This window comes from Aquarana catesbeiana, linkage group LG11 (genome assembly GCF_042186555.1).
Source record: "Aquarana catesbeiana isolate 2022-GZ linkage group LG11, ASM4218655v1, whole genome shotgun sequence".
NCBI lineage: Eukaryota > Metazoa > Chordata > Amphibia > Anura > Ranidae > Aquarana > Aquarana catesbeiana.
The window spans coordinates 5197956-5220061 of NC_133334.1; the positions used below are offsets into that span (position 1 = coordinate 5197956).

General features: G+C 44.1%; 1 protein-coding gene across 1 annotated transcript in view; it reads right to left on the reverse strand.

Moving 5' to 3' along the window:
- Window positions 1-22106, reverse strand: part of INSC (INSC spindle orientation adaptor protein) — a 170948-nt gene that overhangs the window by 104869 nt on the left and 43973 nt on the right. The window contains exon 2 of the mRNA XM_073603960.1: window positions 18654-18742. Within this exon, the coding sequence (XP_073460061.1) occupies window positions 18654-18700 (47 nt within the window). The 5' untranslated portion in view covers window positions 18701-18742. The remainder of the gene's footprint in view (window positions 1-18653; window positions 18743-22106) is intronic.

Below are 22106 nucleotides of genomic sequence, written 5' to 3' on the forward strand. Positions count from 1 at the left end.
TTTTTAAGCTTATAGTGTTTTTGCACTTTGAATGACAATTGTGCGGTTGTGCGACGCTGTACTCAAATAAAATGGATGTCCGTTTTTTTCCCACAAATAGAACATTCTTTTGGTGGTATTTAACCATTTCATCTCCAGAAGATTTCCTCCCCACCCCCCTTCATGACCAGGCCATTTTTCCGGATACAACACTGCGTATCCCACATTTGTCTCCCCCACAAATAGAGCTTTCTTTTGGTGGTATTTGATCACCTCTGCGCTTTTTATATTTTGCGCTATAAACAAAAAAAGGTCTGACAATTAAACAAAAAAACAAAAACAAAAAAAAAACAATATTTTTTAATATGTTTTAAAGTCCCCAAACTATGGAATATATATCTGAAAATCCACCAATCCAGATTTTCTGATGGCCGATCTCATTTCTTGAGGCCCAAAAAGGCCAGAACAGTACAAATACCCCCCAAATCACCCCTTTTTGGAAAGCAGACAGTCTGAGGTATTTAGTAAGAGGCGTGGTGAGTTTTTTAAAAGCTGTAATTTTTTTGTCACTATTTTTTGGAAAATAAAGAAAAAAAAATTCACAATTTTTTTGAACATACTGTCACCGGTGCAGTACGGCATCATCATATAACTGGTGTGGTGAAGATCAGGGACACTGACTAGGGACAGTATGTTTTATATATATATATATATATATATATATATATATATATATATATATATATATATATATATATATATAATTTTTTTATAATTTTTTTTTAAAAAATTTAATTATATATTTTTTTTATTACTTTTTTTTTTTAACACTGTGACCAGAGAAATGGGAAGTGATCACCTTTTTTTTTGCTTTTTTTTTTTTTTTTTTTTATACACATTTTGATTGCTTATACCAGTTAATTTCACTGTTATAAGCAACCATTTTTACTGAATGAAACTGATTCATTTAGTGTGTTTTGCTGTGATTAGTTGTGATTGGCCACAGCTAATCACATGGTACAGATGGGCTGTGATTGGCCCTGTCCATACCATGTGATCACAGCTAGCAACACAATTGTACACAATGGATAACATGAAAGGAAGCCATCCATTGTTTACAGATGTCATGTGATCTGCTGTGATTGGCAACAACGATCACGTGGTACCGGCAGCGGGCCAGTACAGTGATTAGCCACCAATAACAGATCACGACACACGTGACGTCATATGATGTCCACCTGGATCGGCGAAAGATCCTCTCGCCCGTCATTTTGCTATAGGCCGGGCGGGAACTGGTTAAGGCCTGACGGCTGAAACGCGTTGGGGGACTTTAGTGACTGAACATTCCTTATCAATAAAGGAAGATTATATATATGGATGCCACCCCAAATGCCTTCCTGTGAACTTGTAGATCATAGATTATAGGGTAAAGGGTTAGCTGGCTTGCCTCCTCTGGTGCTCGGATTCGCCTTTCACATTGTTCACCTATTGGTGCAGAATCCAGCTCCTCCATTGTACTCTGTGCTTGAGCAGCCAATCACCAGCTTGAAAACAGTCACGTGGGAATTGAGGGGGGAGGGGGAATGGGGCCCTGAATCAATCCTGTCTAGACCCCACCTTTAGGGGGCCCCAGTGGGTGAACATGGAGAATGAGGTTCTAAACTGCCGAGGCCGCCCAGAAAACACTACAAGTGTGTCAAAGTTCATTCAATTTATCTCTATTACAATTTTTATATGAATCTCCAACAATGCTTTGCAGACAGATTAAGCAGGGCTTTCGGTGGGCGGTTCACTGCAGTCCCATCATTCATCTTAGAATATTAAATAGGGTTTGATTTCTCTTCTGTGTCTGGAGACGCAGGAGGAAGTGAGAGGAAATCCTCTGCTAGGACAAGTGTCCATGTTGGAAGATTTCTGCTCTATTCCTGTTCTGGTGACAACTCAAAATTTTGGATTTCCCATCACTTTCTACACTGAAGACACAAAGACAAATAAAGACGCACAAACACGGTGACCCCATGAGTGAACACTATCATAAAAGATTTTTGGATTCTTAGATCTTTAGTGTGGTGTTGTCATTTAGTATTTTAAAATTGTGTGTTAAACTCTTGCTGCTTACATACCGCATACAGCTGGCGCCAAAAAGGGGCGGGCTTTAATGTCCACACACGCGTCACGCATACGTGTCCATGGGCAGCAGAATTTTCTGGGCTGAGAGCATGCTCAGTGCACGCTCCCAGTACAGTGACTGAGCTGTCAAAGGTGGGACTGGCTCCCCATCATGTGACCACTGTGACAGCCAATCACAGCCCATCCCCCGGACATACGCACGCTGAGGGTAAGCAGGAAGAGGTCACATTTTGGATTCCTGGATAAGGGGCACTGTTACGGAAGCCCCTGGAAGGTAACTCATCCAAGCAGAGATCAGGGCAGGCAGGACAGAGCAGTCAGGTCCAGGCACAGATTGGGGCAGGCAGGACAGAATAGTCAGGTCCAGGCAGAGGTCAGGGCAGGCAGGACAGAGTAGTCAGGTCCAGGCCGAGATCAGGGCAGGCAGGACAGAGTAGTCAGGTCCAGGCAAAGATCAGGGCAAGCAGAAAGGGTAGTCAGGTCCAGGCACAGATTGGGGCAGACAGGACAGGGTACTCAGGTGCAGGCAGGGATCAGGGCAGGCAGGACAGAGTAGTCAGGTCCAGGCCGAGATCAGGGCAGGCAGGACAGAGTAGTCAGGTCCAGGCAAAGATCAGGGCAAGCAGAAAGGGTAGTCAGGTCCAGGCACAGATTGGGGCAGACAGGACAGGGTACTCAGGTGCAGGCAGGGATCAGGGCAGGCAGGACAGAGTAGTCAGGTCTAGGCAGAGATCAGAGCAGGCAGGACAGAGTAGTCAGGTCCAGGCAGAGATCAGGGCAGGCAGGACAGAGTAGTCAGGTCCAGGCAGAGATCAGAGCAGGCAGGACAGGGTAGTCAGGTCCAGGCAGAGATCAGGGCAGGCAGGACAGAGTAGTCAGGTCCAGGCAGAGATCAGGGCAGGCAGGACAGAGTAGTCAGGTCCAGGCCGAGATCAGGGCAGGCAGGACAGAATAGTCAGGTCCAGGCAGAGATCAGGGCAGAATAGTCAGGTGCAGGCAGAGATCAGGGCAGGCAGGACAGAGTAGTCAGGCAACAGCAAGTTGAATCCTATAACAATCCAGCTCTAGGGTATCTGGCGATAAAACTTATTGGCCTCATCAAAGGCTGGTCAGAGACCACTCCCAGCATAGCAAATGCACGCCAAAGCAAACCGACAAGTAGGTCAGTCTGGGGGGGAGTCAGTCTGTAAGGGGTCAGTTTGTGGGGGGGGGGGTCAGTCTGTGAGGGGTCAGTCTGTGGGGGGGCAGTCTGTGAGGGGTCAGTCTGTGGGGGGGGCAGTCTGTGAAGGGTCAGTATGTAAGGGGTCAGTCTGTGGGGGGGTCAGTCTGTAAGGGGTCAGTCTGTGAGGGGGTGTCTGTAATAGGCTTAGTCTGTGAGGGGGCAGTCTGTGGGAAGTCAGTCTGTTGGGTTGGGGTAGTCTTTTGGGGGGGCAGTCTGTAATGGCATCAGTCTGTGAGGTGGTCAGTCTGCGAGGGAGTCGGTCTGTGGGGGGGGGTCAGTCTGTGGGGGGTCAGTCTGTGATGGCATCAGTCTGTGAGGGGGTCAATCTGTGATAGGGGGGTCAGTCTGTGAGGGGGGTAAATCTGTGTGGGGTCAGTCTGTGATGGGGTCAGTCTGTGAGGGGGTCAGCTTGTGGGGGGGGGGGTCAGTTTGTGATGGGGTCAGTTTGTGATGGGGTCAGTCTGTTGGGAGATTGGTTTGTGGGAGGGGTCAGTCTGTGTGTGAGGGGCCATTCTGATGGGTCAGTCTTTTGGGGGGGGGCAGTCTGTGATGGGGTCAGTCTGTAATGGGGGTCAGTCTGTGATGGGGATCAGTCTGTGGGGGGGTCAGTCTGTGATGGGGGTCAGTCTGCAGGGGTTAGTCTGTGATGGGGGTCAGTCTGTGATGGGGGTCAGTCTGTATGTGAGGGGCTATTCTGTAGGGCATTTGTTTGTGGGGGGCTCAGTCTGTGATGGGTCATTCTGTTGGGGGGCCATCCATGATCTGCCTGCATTGCATAAGGAAGTACAAAGACCCAGTGATGACAACACCAGGTCTGTGGGGGAGTCAGTCTGTGATGGGGTCAGTCTGTGGGGGGTCAGTCTGTGATGGGGGTCGGTCTGTGATGGGAGTCGGTCTGTGATGGGGGTCAGTCTGTGAGGGGTCAGTCTTTTGGGGGTCAGTCTCTGATGGGGGTCAGTCTGTGATGGGGGTCAGTCTGTGAGGGGTCAGTCTTTGGGGGGTCAGTCTCTGATGGGGGTCAGTCTGTGATGGGGGTCAGTCTGTGAGGGGTCAGTCTTTGGGGGGTCAGTCTATGATGGGGGTCAGTCTGTGATGGGGTCAATCTGTGAGGGGTCAGTCTTTGGGGGGTCAGTCTGTGAGGGGGGTCAGTCTGTGATGGGTGTCAGTCTGTGATAGCGTCAGTCTGTTGGGGGGTTAGTTTGTGGGAGGGGTCAGTCTGTGTGCAAGGGGCCATTCTGTGGGGTCAGTCTTTGGGGGGGGCAGTCTGTGATGGGGTTTAATCTGTGACGGGTCAGTTTTTTGGGGGTCAGTCTGTGATGGGGTCAGTCTGTGAGGGGTCAGTCTGTTGGGGGTTAGTTTGTGGGGGTGGTCAGTCTGTATGTGAGGGGCTATTCTGTAGGGGGTACGTTTGTGGGGGGGCTCAGTCTGAGGGCTCAGTCTGTTGGGGGGGCCATCCATAATCTGCCTGCATTGCATAAGGAAGTACAGAGACCCAGTGATGACATCACCGGGTCTATAACAAGATAAATAATGAAAAGAGAAAGATTTCATATAATAAATGATTGTGTTGAGGAGGGGTGGGGGAGGGGGAAGGCAAACTATAAGCAGATTAAACTTCAGCTTTAAAGGTGACTTATTTTTATTTTCTCACATTTTTCTTTCCATTTTCCCCCAACCAATCAGAACATTTTTTGCATTTGTTTCCTCTTTCAGAATTACAGACTTTAGAAAAACGGACCAGCTAAGGAAGGAAAGTGATGGATTTCCAGAATAACGTAAAGCGATGTTTTGCCTGATCTTCATATTAGAAAATTAGATTATATGATATATTTTCATATGAGAAGATTATTCCCTTAAAGTAACATTGTATACGATTGATAGGACGGTTCTGCAATCAATGTATCAAGTCCCAGCCGTCCCTACGAAGGGTTAACACTGCGGCTCTGACATTAGCGCCGAGCAGGGATGCCGGAGGTTCCCACCAATGTAATTATATGATTAGAATTCCACAATCTTTAAATGCGCCGCGGCTTACAGTCGGATCTGATTAGGTAATTGAGTTAAAAGAAATCAGCGCAGTGGAAACACAACGGCCTTTCTAATGGACGGCGGACATTTCTTCCAAGAACTCCTGAAAAGTCGATATGCGTCCAAGACGTCCATCCATTTCCGTAAAGAGCCGGCGCTTAGTAAAAGGTGACAGAGAGAAATATGAGGCCAGAGACAGCAGCACTCCGCATTGCCGCGCTTGGAGCGCGCCACGACCATCAACGATTAGAGGGAACAGCCGTAATAGAATTGCATTTCTCTTATTGGACTCGGAGCCGATTGTCCGTATTATCTCCATAAAGTGCAATTAACCCCAAATAGGGTTTGTGGGATTTTTACAATTAGGAAGCGTTTAACCCGGCAATAGAATGTCGGCGTGTTAAAGTCTCCTCAGACCGCAGACAAACAATTACCTTCTGACATTTTCTTCTAAAAACACTTTTAAAACTAAAAACACAATTAGGAAATGGTCAGAAAAAAAGGTCAGTTTACATAAAAAAGTGTACTGCCATTAATAATAATTCTAAATCCTGAATGATAATAATATTAACAATGATAGAAGAAGAGGAAGAAAGAAAAAAGAAGAAAGAAGAGAGAAAAGAGAAGGAAGAAGAAGGAAGAATTAAATTTAAGAAGAAGGAAGATGTAGAAGGAAGAAGAAGGAAGAAGAAAGAAGCAAGAAGAAGAAAAAAATGATGCAGAAGGAAGAAAAAGGAAGAAGATGAAAGAAGAAGAAGGAAGAATAAGGGAGAAGAAGAAGAAAGAATAACTAGAAAGAAGAAGAAAAAAGGAAACAGAAGGAAAAAGAAGGAAGAAGAAAGAGAGAAGCAGAAGGAAGAAGAAAACAAAAGGAAGAAGAAAGAAGAAGAAGAAAGAAGAAGGAAGAAGAAAGAAGAAGAAAGAATAAGGGAGAAGAAGAAGGAAGAAGAAGAAAGGAAGCAGAAGGGGAAAGAAGGAAGAAGAAATAGGGAAGCAGAAGGAAGAAGAAAGAAGAAGAAGAAAGGAAGCAGAAGGAAAAAGAAGGAAGTAAAAGGAAGAAGAAAGAAGAAGAAAAAAGGAAGCAGAAGGGGAAAGAAGGGAGAAGAAAGAGGGAAGCAGAAGTAAGACGAAAACGAAGGAAGAAGAAAAAGGAAAAAGAAAGAAGAAAGAAGAAGAAGAAAGAATAATGGAGAAGAAGAAGAAGGAAGAAAGAAAGAAGAAAAAAGGAAGCAGAATGGAAAAGTAGAGAAATGGACTGTGTCATTAGTTTTTTTTTTTTATTATTTTTTTTTTTTACAATTTTTTTTTAATACTTCTTTTCCCTATAATTTAGGAGCCCCATTTGGTGAAATGGCAGGGGTCTAAATAGGGGGAATCTGCGCCACATGGGGTGATTAGGGTGTGCACGCCTATGGAAAGAAGAAGAAAGAATAAGGGAGAAGAAGAAAACAGAAGAAAGAAGGAAGAAGAAGGAAGAAGAAAGAAGAAGAAAAAAGGAAGCAGAAGAGAAAAGAAGGAAGAAGAAAGAGGGAAGCAGAAGGAAGAAGAAAACAGAGGAAGAAGAAGAAAAAGAAAGAATAAAGAATATTATCTGGCATGTCCAGACAAAGCATCAAGCTCTTCCACATCCATAAGGAAGGTGCCAAGACCACTGATTTTCCACAGCTGATTTCTCAGCAATGGTAGTACGACTGTAAGAATTAAAAGTAAGGTATATTGTTAAGCCAACCACACATTATACAGTTTTCTTATTCACTTTCATTTAGATTTACCTTCAGCTTCAAATGTAGTGCAAGGGCCTGCCTGATTGCATACAAATTAAAAGTGTTTGATCTCATATTATATGGTTTTGGTAAATCTAAAGGAAAATTTTTACATAAAAATTGTATAATGTATGGCAATAGAATGCTTCTTTCACTCTCACTTCTGTATTCCAGAATTACAGCTGGAAGGCGATTGGCTGCTATCTAAAACAAAAGAACAGTGCTGCGGTATATGTCAGAGCTATATAAATGTATAATAATAATAGTGTGTGACTGTGGGGGAGGGGACATTAGAGTGTAAGCTCCTCTGGTTCAGAGAGTGATGTGACTGTGGGGGGAGGGGACATTAGAGTGTAAGCTCCTCTGTACAGAGACTGATGTGACTGTGGGGGAAGGGGACATTAGAGTGTAAGCTCCTCTGTACAGAGACTGATGTGACTGTGGGGGGAGGGGACATTAGAGTGTAAGCTCCTCTGTACAGAGACTGATGTGACTGTGGGGGAGGGGACATTAGAGTGTAAGCTCCTCTGTATAGAGACTGATGTGACTGTGGGGGGGGAGGGGACATTAGAGTGTAAGCTCCTCTGGTATAGAGATTGATGTGACTGTGGGGGGAGGGGACATTAGAGTGTAAGCTCCTCTGTACAGAGACTGATGTGACTGTGGGGGGGAGGGGACATTAGAGTGTAAGCTCCTCTGGTACAGAGACTGATGTGACTGTGGGGGGAGGGGACATTAGAGTGTAAGCTCCTCTGGTACAGAGACTGATGTGACTGTGGGGGGAGGGGACATTAGAGTGTAAGCTCCTCTGTATAGAGACTGATGTGACTGTGGGGGAGGGGACATTAGAGTGTAAGCTCCTCTGTACAGAGACTGATGTGACTGTGGGGGAGGGGACATTAGAGTGTAAGCTCCTCTGTACAGAGACTGATGTGACTGTGGGGGAGGGGATATTAGAGTGTAAGCTCCTCTGGTACAGAGACTGATGTGACTGTGGGGGGAGGGGACATTAGAGTGTAAGCTCCTCTGCTACAGAGACTGATGTGACTGTCTCAGTGATCTCTGTACAGCACTGCGGTATATGTCATAGCTATAGAAATGTATAATAATAATAATAGTGTGTGACTGTGGTAGGAGGGGACATTAGAGTGTAAGCTCCTCTGGTACAGTGACTGATGTGATTGGCTCAGTGATCTCTGTACAGCACTGTGGTATATGTCAGAGCTATAAATAAAAGGTGAGGAATAAAATCTATAAAATTAGGGAATGTTAATGACACTAATATACAGATTTTGCCTCCTATGTTATATAAATAATGTTTTCACCGTCTGTATTTGTAATATTTATCTCTCTGTCCCTCATTGATGGATTCGGTGACGAATGCAGACAAGAGGATGATTGTCCAATCTATTCTCTATAAAACCCTGGAAAATCGGGGAATATGGACGGAGCGGACACATGGGCACTTCATTGCCATCACAGCTGGTTCAGCCGGGTAACCTGTGACATCCCATTAATAGAGCTCTCAGTGTAACAGAAGGGGGCTCAGAGGTGCCTTCGCTCCGTCACATTCATTAATAACAGAATATTCTAACAAGGATGTTTGTACTGAAACTCATTTTATATAATTGGATCACACGACCGCATTATGTTATTAATTATCTTCTCTTTCCAGTGTGTTACACTAATGACATAGGAAGGCTCCGCTGGTTACCTGGTGCTGCTGACTAGTGATTGTGCTTTGCTGTTCTGTTTCAGTCACAAGCAATGCAATGGTCACTGCAATGGGGGATGATACAGTTTTCTGCATTTTTTCAGCTTTTGTTATTTCAAGATGAGGAACTGATCCACAAATCGGATGCATAAAAAAGAAACTTTCTTTTAATCCCAGGCCACCTGCAGTGTTTATTTATTTATTTATTTATGGTACTTATATAGCGCTGTCAATTTACGCAGCGCTTTACATATACAGTGTACATTCACATCATCAGTCCCTACCCTCAAGGATCTTACAATCTAAGGTCCCTTACTCACATTCATTTACTAGGGCCAATTTAGACAGAAGCCAATTAACCTACAAGCATGTCTTTGGAGTGTTAAAGTGGAATTCCAGTCTAGAACTAACTAAGCCTAAACCTGCTTCCATACCCCCTTTCCCGCAGTATTCATGCTCCCCGCAGCAAAACTTCCCTCTAAGATATGTAGACATCCCAGGAGACATCGGGGCCACAATGTCATTCTCGCCTAGATAAGAAAGAGTGCAGCAATAAAGATTGCATTTAAAAAATGAAGTAGCAAGCTCCAATCGGAGAGGGAAGGAGGAGGAGCCAGAAGGAAGAAAGTTAAAAAGTAAAAACCTAAAAAGTAAAGTAAAGAAATCCCCCTGATGAAGCCACGTGACCACATGGCGTAATGCGTAGGGGAGGGAGCTGGATGACATCACCACGCTCCGTACAGGAGACAGTGTGATATCTATACACCCGGAAAAGCTGACTGATACTGCTGTTGGATGTATATTACATAACTGTGTGTGCTGGAGAGGTTTGGTGCGCTTTGGCACCTGTTAAAAGTGAGTGTATATCTGGAAGATTTGGTGAGCAATAAATTGTTTTTAAGGATAAAGCACTATGTTTGGTGGTTTCTCTTTTTCTATGTGCGGCTGAGTGGAGGTATTGAGTGGGATAAGTACATTTAAAGGAATATAGGCAAAGACATTGGGGAGTATCTGTGAAGATCGTCAGTCTGGGAGTATTTCAATCAGTCCACCATGAGGGACGCAAGCGTTTAGTGACCATACGTAACTCTACAGTCATATATCCCAGGTGAGGGCACACATCTGGTGGAGGGGGTTCAAAAAGTGGTGATTAAAGGAGGAAGACAGCACTAACAAGCATGTTTTTGATGTGAATGCACATGATTGTGTTATGTGTAGTAATATATTGTAAAGCGCGTCACTGGTTGATACTAATAGAAGTAAGAAAGTTACTTTATAGAAGGTCACTCTAAGCCTTTACTTGGAGTGGAGTTCCTCTTTAAAGACAGAAGCTGGTAAAAATGCAAATAACTCCCCCCTCCCCCAATGGGCACATTGATCCATGGTCTGGATACAAGCCTCTCTCCGGCCCCGTGACAAATCCGGGACGTGTTCTAATAAACTGCCTTTCCAATTCCCACATCCAGCTGCTGGGAAGACGGATTCTCTTGAGTCTGTTACCGTCCTCTGTCTGCAGCTGCTGATGGACTACAAGTCCCAGCAATTCCAGCCTGGAACTTCCAGACAGAACACTGGAAAAAACGATGGTGTCTAAAATGATTATTGCATCTACTATACGTATATAGTCTGGGTGGAGAGAGTCACATCAAGTTCAATGAGAAGAGTAAAATCATTAAAAAAAAAATGGCATCCCTGGAACCTGAACACACAGCTGATCCATAGAAAGGCGAAAAAGACATGATCCAGAAGAAGGTGTATAAGACATGATCCAGAGAAAGACATACAAGACATGATCCAGAAGAAGACATACAAGACATGATCCAGAGGAAGATAAACAAGGTATGGTCCAGAGGAAGGCGTACAAGACATGATCCAGAGTGAGGCGCACAAGACATGATCCGGAGGAAGGCGTACAAGACATGATCCGGAGGAAGGCATACAAGACATGATCCAGAGGAAGGCGTACAAGACTTGATCCGGAGGAAGGCGTACAAGACATGATCCAGAGGAAGGCGTACAAGACATGATCCGGAGGAAGGCGTACAAGACATGATCTGGAGGAAGGCGTACAAGACATGATCTGGAGGAAGGCGTACAAGACATGATCCAGAGGAAGGCGTACAAGACATGATCCAGAGGAAGGCGTACAAGACATGATCCAGAGGAAGGCGTACAAGACATGATCCAGAGAAGGGCGTACAAGACATGATCCAGAGGAAGGCGTACAAGACATTATCCAGAGGAAGGCGTACAAGACATGACCAGAGGAAGGCGTACAAGACATGATCCTGAGGAAGGCGTACAAGACATGATCCGGAGGAAGGCGTACAAGACATGATCCGGAGGAAGGCGTACAAGACATAATCCAGAGGAAGGCGTACAAGACATGATCCGGAGGAAGGCGTACAAGACATGATCCGGAGGAAGGCGTACAAGACATGATCTGGAGGAAGGCGTACAAGACATGATCTGGAGGAAGGCGTACAAGATATGATCCAGAGGAAGGCGTACAAGACATGATCCAGAGGAAGGCGTACAAGACATGATCCAGAGGAAGGTGTACAACTTACAAGACATGATCCAGAGGAAGGTGTACAAGACATAATCCAGAGGAAGGCGTACAAGACATGATCCAGAAGAAGGCGTACAAGACATGATCCAGAGGAAGGCGTACGAGACATGATCCAGAGGAAGGTGTACAAGACATGATCCAGAGGAAGGTGTACAAGACATGATCCAGAGGAAGGCGTACAAGACAAAAAAGACATACAAGACAAGATCCAGAAGAAGGCATTGTATGTATTGAAAAGGGATGTTGGTGCCATACACACTAAACTGATTGATTTTGGTTTTCACCACACAACTTTCCACATGATCCAGAAGAAGGCATATAAGACATGACCCAGAGGAAGACGTACAAAACATGATCCAGAGGAAAGCGTGCAAAACATGATCCAGAGGAAGGTGTACAAGACATGATCCAGAGAAAGACATACAAAGCATGATCCAGAGGAAGGCATATAAAACATGATCCAAAGGAAGATGTATAAGAGATGATCCAGAGGAAGCTGAACAAGGCATGATCCAGAGGAAAACATACAAGACATGATCCAGAGGAAGGTGTACACTATATGATCCAGAGGAAAGCTTACAGAAGAAGGTGTACAAGACATGATCCAGAAGAATAGGAAGGCATACAAGACATGATCCAGAAGAATACATTATATGTATACTTGTATACATGAAAGGGATGTTGGTGCCATACACACTAAACTGATTGATTCTGCTATTGACCACACAACTTTCCACATGCTCTAGATTCTAGAAGAAGGCATATAGGACATGACCCAGAGGAAGACGTACAAGACATGATCCAGAGGAAGACATACAAGACATGACCCAGAGAAAGACGTACAAGACATGATCCAGAGGAAGACATACAAGACATGATTCAGAGGAAAATAAACAAGGCATGATCCAGAAGAAGGCGTAGAAGACATGATCTGGAGGAAGGCTTATATGACACCTTGTGATATAGAAACACATCCACCTCAATTTAAAGTAATAACCTGAGTTGGATATAAGTATCCATAGGATCCCATCACTCATTTTATTTATCTTTTTACTAAGAGAGCCAATTTAAAACTGAAATGATATTTTCTTATATTTTGCCTTTGCTGATCCCCCCATCATTATGTTAATGACCTCATGACATACCCTATTTTTGATCCAGTGGAGGGTGGAGGAGGGTGGATGGGGGTGGAGGAGGGTGGATGGGGGTGGAGGAGGGTGGAGGAGGGTGGATGGGGGTGGAGGAGGGTGGAGAGGGGTGGATGGGGGTAGAGGAGGGTGGAGGAGGGTGGATGGGGGTGGAGGAGGGTGGAGAAGGGTGGAGGAGGTGGAGGAGGGTGGATGGGGGTGGAGGAGGGTGGAGGAGGGTGGATGGGGGTGGAGGAGGGTGGAGGAGGGTGGATGGGGGTGGAGGAGGGTGGATGGGGGTGGAGGAGGGTGGAGGAGGGTGGAGGAGGGTGGATGGGGGGGACGTGAGGTGAAGGATGTTGGTGACTGCTTGCCTCTGAAGAAGAAGAGTTGAAAAACTTTTGAAATTTGATACTTAGAAGCTAGGGTTACACCGATACTGGTATACCTGAAACTTTCCGGCTTGGTTCTTTTAGCTGTCAGCGGGATTCCCCTACTGACAGCTGAATGAAAAAGCCGCCAATTATTGGTTGTTAAGGAGCGGGGCCGCCACATCCTTAAGCGATCCTTACACCGATACTGGTATACCTGAAACTTTCCGGCTTGGTTCTTTCAGCTGTCAGTGGGGTTCCCCCATTGACAGCTGAAGTGTTAACAAAATCCCGGCAATTGGAACTCTCAAAAAACAGTCAGGCAATGTTTATGAACAACATTGCTCAGCTGCTGAAACAGAAAGATAAAAAAGAAACCTTTTTTATCTTTCTGTTTATTCATCTACAGATCAAAGAGATGAACTTCCATCTGTAGATGAAGTCAGTTTAAAAAGCAACCTTCACCCACAGATGGAAGTTCATCCCTTTGATCTGTAGATGAATAAACAGAAAGATACAAAAAGAAACAATGTTTATATTTTATCTTTCTGTTTCAGCAGCTGAGCAATGTTGTTAAAAAACATTGCCTGGCTGTTTTTTTGGGGTTTTTTTTAGAGTTCCAATTGCCGGGACTTTGTTAAAATTATAAACTATATAAGTTAAATGTTCCTCTAATCAGCCCCAATTAACTCCATATTTTCCTTCTCCATTTAATTATTATTTTCCTGCTGATTTTTTTTGTTTACTTCTATTTTTATAAACTATTATTAATAATTAAACCTTTTTTTTGTTTGCTTTGTTCGTTAATATTTTTACATATATTCACTTGTTTCACATTGAAAAAAAGCACAAAATTAAAAAAAAAAAATTATTTCATTTGTAAATAACTTTTTAGTTCTTTGTACCATTGCTGACAGCTGAAGTGTAAACAAAATTTGGTTTCGGCGAATACTAAAAAAAAAGTATCGGTACGCATACTCGTAAAAAAAATGGTATCAGTGCATCCCTACTTAGAGCATATAGAGAGAGTCCGAATCTCATAAAAAGAAAGGTCTTTATTGTGCAGATAGTGTATATGTAACCTCCTTATAGAAGAGAGAAAACACTGGGATGCATAACCATGAACCCAACAAAGAAGTCTTTATCAGGTATGCCTGGGGTTGTCACCCCGGTAAGCTTCCTTTCACAAGATGCCGCACCTCAAAAGAGATGGGAAATCTCTAAATCAAGACATAAAAACACACCCAGCGGAAACTCCTTAGGAACCCAATGGATGATGTCAGATGCTGGGGGACGTCCTGGGGGCGTGGCTTCACATTTCAAGGCATTCCTGCCTCTTTGTCAAGTCTTCAAACATTAGGCTTGACAAAAAGGCAGGGGTGCATTAAAATGCGTAGCCACGCCCCCCAGGATGTCCCTCGGCATCTGACATCATCCATTGGGTTCCTCTGTAGTCTCCTCCTGACCGGGAAGTGGTCAGGGCTTCCTATACTCACCCGGCCGGCAGCAGTGCTGTGCAATCCCTGGACTGGGTGCCTCTGCTACAGGGTTCCCTGGATGTCCTAATTTCTTATGCTCTACATGCCTTCACAGTTGCCAATTTGTTTTAATCATACAATAAATGTTTTAAAGCTGCACTTAGATGGTGCCCTCCACTGTTTGTGTTTTTATGAATCCAAATCTCAGCTCATCTCCTCATTTTGGGCCAATGTTAGAGCACCTTTCCAACACCTGCAGTGTTGGCTGTTTTTGCATCCTATCAATTTCTGACATTTTGAAATATCAACTAAATGCAGTGGAGGCAATGGGGAAGGTGCGTGATTGTCTCTTTAACCACTTATCTATTGGGCACTTTCACCCCCTTCCTGCCGAGACCAATGTTCAGCTTTCAGCGATGTCGCACTTTGAATGACAATTGTGCGGTCATGCAACGCTGCACCCAGACAAAATTATTTTGGTGGTATTTAATCACCACTGGGTTTTTATTTTTTGTATTTAAACAAATAAAAAAAAAGAAGTTTTTTCTTAGTTTCTGTTATTAGATTCTGTAAGTAAGTAATTTTTCTCCTTCACTGATAAGGAGGCACCGATGAGGATGCACTGATATACGGCACTGATGGGCACTGAGAGTTGGCACTGATGGGCACTGAGAGGCAGCACTGATAGGGGGCACTGATGAGGCTGCACTGGTGGGCACTGATCAGGAGGCACTGATAGGTGGCACTGATGGGCACTGATTGGTGGCACTGGTGAGGCTGCACTGGTGGACACTGATCAGGAGGCACTGATAGGCAGCACTGATGGGCACTGATAGGTGGCACTGGTGAGGCTGCACTGGTGGACACTGATCAGGAGGCACTGATAGGTGGCACTGATGGGCACTGATAGGTGGCACTGGTGAGGCTGCACTGGTGGACACTGATCAGGAGGCACTGATAGGTGGCACTAATGGGCACTGATAGGCGGCACTGATAGGGGGCACTGATAGGCAGCACTAATAGGGGGCACTTATAGGCATTGATAGGCAGCACTGATAGGGGCCACTGATAGGTGGCACTGATGGCCACTTATAGGCGGCACTGATGGGCATCACTAATAGGCATTGACAGGCATCACTGATGGTCACTGATTGGCAGCACTGATGGGCACTGAGTGGCAGCACTGGTGGGCACTGATGGGGCTGCAACGATAATCAGGACACCGATGATCAGTGCTCTGGTTGGTTAGCAGTGTAGATGTCCCCTGTGTTGAATGTTGCTTATCAGCTCTCCTCTCTTCACAAGCTGTCAGCGTGTGGAGAGGAATGCCGATAATTTGCAAATGCTGTTTACACTGTGATCAGCTGTGTCTGAAGGAGCCTGGGAAGCAAAACACATAACTGTAGAGGGGAGAAGCAGCACATACAGTAATATAGACATCCCATATGTAACCAGAGTGGTGAGAAAACTCACTGAGAAGCAGTAGTGGCCTCTCATTGGGGGCGCAGGGGTGCTGCCCCCCCCCCCCCCGATTCATGTGCCTGGCCCCTAATCTGCATGCGGGGCACCAGACGCATGGATTCCAATGGGGGTTTTTCTTTTGAAGCACATGATTAGAGCCTGGGGCTCTAATTGGCTTAAAAAAGGGTGGGCCCGGGGTGCAGAACACTGCGCCCCAAGCCCACCTACTTGTGTGGTGTGTGCGGCAGTGGTTGGAGCAGAGAGGAGGACTAGAGGAGCAGAGAAGGAGGCGGGGGGAGCTAGCGGCAGCCAATGAATGTGCAGTCTCCGGTGTTCTGCCAAAACAGTGAGTTGAAGCAGGGAGAAGAAAGATGGCGGTTTCTGTCGGGAGCGTGCCGCTGCCTGGCTCTGTCCACCTGGCTGCTCTCCTACTGCTTCTGCCGAGGAGGGGAAGCGATCATGGACGGGGTAAATGCTGACCCAGCAGCGGCGGCCAGGGGGGTTTGTTTTCCGCCCCCCCAAAAAAATAGAGCACCAGCCACTGCTGAGAAGGATCTTTAACTAACATCTTATCCGTATGTCCTTCCATCTCAGCCATACACTAAGACAGAAGATGGACATCCAGAAGACCCACAAGGGACGTGACTTGGTATATACAGTGCAGTGTGGTGAGGAATACAAAGTTCTGTAAATTGGGGGAGAGGTGGACAACCTCTCGACAAATGAGTGGCCCGACATAAGAGGACAAATTCTACAGGTCAGGACTCAACAAGTCTTCCTACACCTTATGGAAAAAAAAGATATTCCTCTAAGGATGGTGAGGTCACTTTGTGGACAGGGAGGACAACTGAGGAAAAGAGGCCATCTATGTCCCACTGGAACAACCATCATTGAACAGGGTGGGGGGCCTTCAACACCATCTCTTCTTCACATATGATGCCCTTCAACTCCTCTATTCCATCGATCTGACCACAATTTACACATTCAGCCATGGGACTTGAATCATCAACACCTATGCAGATTCCAATGACACCAAGGATGGGATGATGTAACAAGAACAGGTTGATTCTTCAACTTTCCCACCTACCATCTTCTGGGACAATCAACATCTGCATTGACTAGACATGTGCATGATGACAAAAATTGGTTTCTTATTTTCGTTTTGATTCACTAATCTAGTTATTTAATTTAAATAAATTTGGTTGATTCGTTCAATTCGTATTCGGAATTCTTATTCGGAATTTTCGAATTTTCTTCGAACTTACCGAAACGTTCAAATCGATACATTTTTTAATCGTTGTTTTATTGTTATATTGTATTCGACTCGAATGCAGCAAAGTGAACAAACAAAAGAAAAATCTTTATCAAACGATTACAATGACTCTTTAACCACTTGCTGACTAGCCGCCATCATGATATAGGTCGGCTCGTTCCCACAAATTGCCATAGGTGTGCGTCAGCTCCTTTAAGAGCCATAGCAGGCGCACGCACGCCTGCTGCACGGTGGGGCAACCCAATTTTGCGTGGCCGGAAGGCTGCGATGTCTGACGGCCACCTGCGATCATGGGAAAATGAGCCAGTTTACATTAACAGATCCCCGTTTTGACAGGGGAGGAGAGAGAGATCGTCTGTTCCTAGTGATCAGGAACAGCGATCTCTCTCCTCCTCCAGTCAGTCCCCTCCCCCCACAGTTAGAAACACCTCCCAGGGATCGCATTCAACCCCTTGATCGCCCCCTAGTGGTAACCCCCTTCCCTGCCATTGTGTCATTTACACAGTAATCAATGCATTTTTTATAGCACTGATCGCTGTATAAATGTCAATGGTCCCACAAAAGTGTCCGATACTTTGACACTTGTCCGCCGCAATGTCGCAATGTGGCTGCCATTACTAGTAAAAAAAAAAAAATTATAATAAAAATGCCATATATTTATATCCCCAATTTTGTAGACGCTATAACTTTCGCACAAACCAATCAATTTACGCTTACTGCGATTTTTTTTTTTTTTTTACCAAAAATATGTAGCAGAATACATATCGGCCTAAACTGATGAAGACATTTTTTTTTTACTTTTTTTTTGGATATTTATTAAAGCAAAAAGTAAAAAAACTTGTCGTTTTTTTTTTTGTATAAACAAAAATAAAAACGACAAGTTTTTTTACTTTTTGCTTTAATAAATATCCAAAAAAAAAAGTAAAAAATAGAAATTGCAGAGGTGATCAAATACCACCAAAAAAAAGCTCTATTTGTGGGGAAAAAAAAGGATGTCAAATTTTGTTTGCGTGCAACGTCGCACGACCGCTCAATTGTCAGTCAAAGCGACGCAGTGCCGAATCGCAAAAAAAATTGGCCTGGTCATGAAGGGGGAAAATCTCCCAGTCTGTAAGTGGTTAAATCACCTTTGGCTTAACAAAAACAGCATTATTTCGAAATGGAGCTCTAATAACACACACAGTCTTTTGATTTCAGCAATATGTGTAGTTAGAATTCGACTGGAGTTCAATGCAAAATTCGATTCGAATTCCTCAGTCCAAATTTCATTAAGTTATTTGGCGCATTCGGTAAAATTGGTTTATATTATAATTCGGGTATTCTTATATATCTGAATCTCCGAATAAATTAAAAATTCATCCAAATATTAATTCGGAAAGGAAACGAACCGCACATGTCTTAGCCTTGACCGATTCCATAGTTGTGGGATTCAAGTTGTGTAAATTGAGTCACAAACAGCAAATAAAGAGAAGAGACGAGGACGGCGGAGGGAAGGAAATCCCCGTATAACATTCATACAATCCGCGTTGTCTTACCGGTGGAAGGGCAGAACGTTCAGTAGACTCCCGCTGTAAACCGCCATTCTTATTGGCAACCGCTTCTTATACTACTCATCTGATTCCGTCTAGAAGGAAAATAAAGAGTGTATGGTAAGAGATACAATAAAGTTATTATACATTATCCCTTTACAGATGTAACATCGGATTACTGGGCCAGATACCTTGTGACACCCCCCCCCCAAATACTGCTTTGGATGCTGCCCTCCCCCTCCCCTACATTGCACAGAACACATGCACTGTCCATGAAAACACGGTGAAATCCTACATGAAGTGAACATTTTTTAGCTGTATTTAAAAATGGTATTCAGGACGTCATTCATGTGATCCATTTTAAAGTCAATGGCGAATCAATTTTGACCATTTTCAAAGTTAATAAGCAAAGGAGATGCCAAATAAAGGGCAGGGGGGGGGGCTGGGGACTGCCAGGGGACTCATGTACCAAAGCAATTAAAAAAAAAAAATAAAAATGAAATAAAATAATGTTTAAAAATACCATTCAGCAGGGAGCAGAGTTTTTATTTAATTATAAAATGAAAAATGCACAATTCCTTTAAATGCCATGTTTGTTGGATGCCTCACCCATTTGCTGACTTTTTCTGACATTTGTTGTTTACAAGTAAAAAAATCTCTATTTTTTGCTAGAAAATCACTTGGAACCACCAAACTTTACATTTTTTTTTTTTTTTTTTTAGCAGAGATCCTAGGGAATAACATGGTGGTCATCGCAATATTTTATGTCACACGGTATTTGCTCAGCGGTCTTTTAAACGCATTTTTTTTTTTGGAAAAAAATACACTAAATCATTAAAAAAAAAAATTAAAGTTAGCCAAATTTTTTTTGTATAATGTGAAAGATGATGTTACGCCAAGGAAAAAGATACCTGACATGTCATGCTTTAAAATTGCGCCCGCTTGTGGAATGTCGATAAACTAAGATACATAAAAATCTCCATAGGCGACGCTTTACATTTTTTTGCAAGTTACCTGTTTGGAGTTACAGAGGAGATCTTGTACTAGAATTATTGCTCTCGCTCTAGCGATCGCAGCGATTCCTCACATGTGTGGTTTGAACACCATTTGCATATTAGGGCACGACTTATGTATGCGTCCGCTTCAGCGCGCGAGCTCGGAGGGATAGGAGTGCTTTACATTTTTTTAAATTATTTGTTTAAATTTTTTTATTTTTTTTTTTTACACTGTCCCTTTCATTTTTTTTTTTTTTTTTTTTAATTAAACATCCCCTGTAATAGAAATAGGCATGACAGGTACCCTTTATTGAAAGACCAGGGGTCAAAAAGACCCCAGATCTCTCATATACCTTTAAAAGCAAAAAATTAAATAAAATAAAAAAATGTAATTTTGACTTTAAGAAAAAAAAATCCCTTTAAGCCAGAGAGGCGGAAGTGACATCAGACATCACTCTGGTCCTCCAAGGGCATAGAGCCGAGTGGGGGCTATCTTGACCTCACTTGGCTTCCTCCCCGGGTATCAGAGGGATCGGGTTGGCTCCAGGCTTACCGATGGCTCCAGTAAGCTCAGGGACGACCGGGAAGCAGCGGGAGGGGGGAGGGCACCTCTTCTACTGCCTATAAACTTGATCTTGCGGTGAATCCGCCACTGAGACCACTTTTATCTGAAAGCCAGCTGCCTGACTGAAAAAAAGATACCAGGGTTAGGGCAGCTAGCTGCTGCTGCCATGATCGCAGTATTTAACATCAAATTATTGATGTACATTTGCAGTTAGGCGGTCATCAAGTGGTTAAACCTGCCTGTAGGATGCACTAAAGCAAAACAACATTTAGAAAGAAAAAAAACCCCACAATTTTCCCGCTAGATTAAATTTCCAATGCCATGCTTGCTTCTGTTTGTAAACAAAGCGGGATCCTTAGTGACATCACTGACCACATATGGTCATGGCCATATATGGTCAATAACTTCAGTCCGCACAAAAAAAAAAAGACATGGGGTCCCCCATAAAATTCCATACTATATCCCTTATCATTGATGATGGTCTGGTATGGATTTTAAGCAGTCCCCTTAAAATTCCATACCAGACGCAAGGTCCAAGCGTGCAGCCTGATTGGCCAGTAAAGGAAGGAGCCATTATGTATCCTCCTAACACATACTGGGTCACAAGCCCTCGGGATGAGGGGGTAACCCTGGGAAGGGCCTTGAAGGCTAAGTAGCAGTGCCCAGAATAAATGCAAAGTGACCTAGGCAGTTATGTACCACCAGTAGCAGCCGGTCCATAAGGGGTGCCGCCCCCCTAGTTTGCATGCGGGGTTGCATGTGGGGCACCGAACTCATAGCTTTCTATGAGTTTTTTTTTTTTTTTTTACTTTCATAGCACATGATTAGAGCTTGAGGCTCTAATTGGCTTGAAAAAAGTTGGGCTCTGTGAGCAAAGCACTGTGCCCCGAACCCACCCACTTGTGACATTAGCAAATCAATATTCGCTATTGGTTTACAGGTTCTCCTCCCGGCCAATCAGGACAGGAGGCGGGTCTAAAGAAGAGCGGGTTGGCCGGGAGGAGAATGCATACAGAGCAAATCAAACCAGAGAGGTTTAATAAGGGGCTTCAAATGGAACACACACTGCGGAATAAGTACAAAGTTTTATTTGATACAAAAGTCTAAAATATATAAACATATCATATGGCAAGATAGCCAGAACAATCAGAACCTTCGCCAATAGAAAAATTAAAATTTAATGACAACATTGTCACAATTAAAAAAACAGGCCGGGTTCATCAGCACTCACAGTCACTCCACATAAAAACGGGAATAGCCGATAGTTCAAAACCCGGATAAGGCATCCAGCGGCACCAAATCGCAAGGAATATTTCCTCCAAGAATCGCTTGACTTCAATGACACACTACGATGTCAAACATTGGAAGCGGGGATATTGATCCGAGGAAACAACCACTAGAATATTTAGTAGGGTTGCACCGATACTGGTATCGGTATTGGTGCCGATACCGAGTATTTGCACAAGTATCGGCACTCGTACAAATGCACAGATACCTGAAATCGATACTTTTGAGCTGTCAGTGGGTCTCCCCTGTGTTAAAGAAGTTCGGTAATGGGAACTGTCAAAAAAAAAAAAAAAAGCAGCCAGCAATGTTTATTAACAACATTGCTCAGCCCTGAAACACTAAAATAAAATGAAACATTGTTTCTTTTTGTATGTTTCTGTATCTTCATCTGCAGATGAAAACAATGAACAAATGTTCCTCTGTTTAACCCCTTAATAACCCTTCATTTACTCTAATCAGCCTTAAAGCGGTAGTAAACCCGCTGACTTTTTTTTTCCCCCTACACCTGTAAGGGAAAAGGCATAATGAGCTAGTATGCACCACATACTAGCTCATTATGAGATACTTACCTTAGAACAAGGCGCCGGAATCTCACCCGGTCCATGCCGAGGG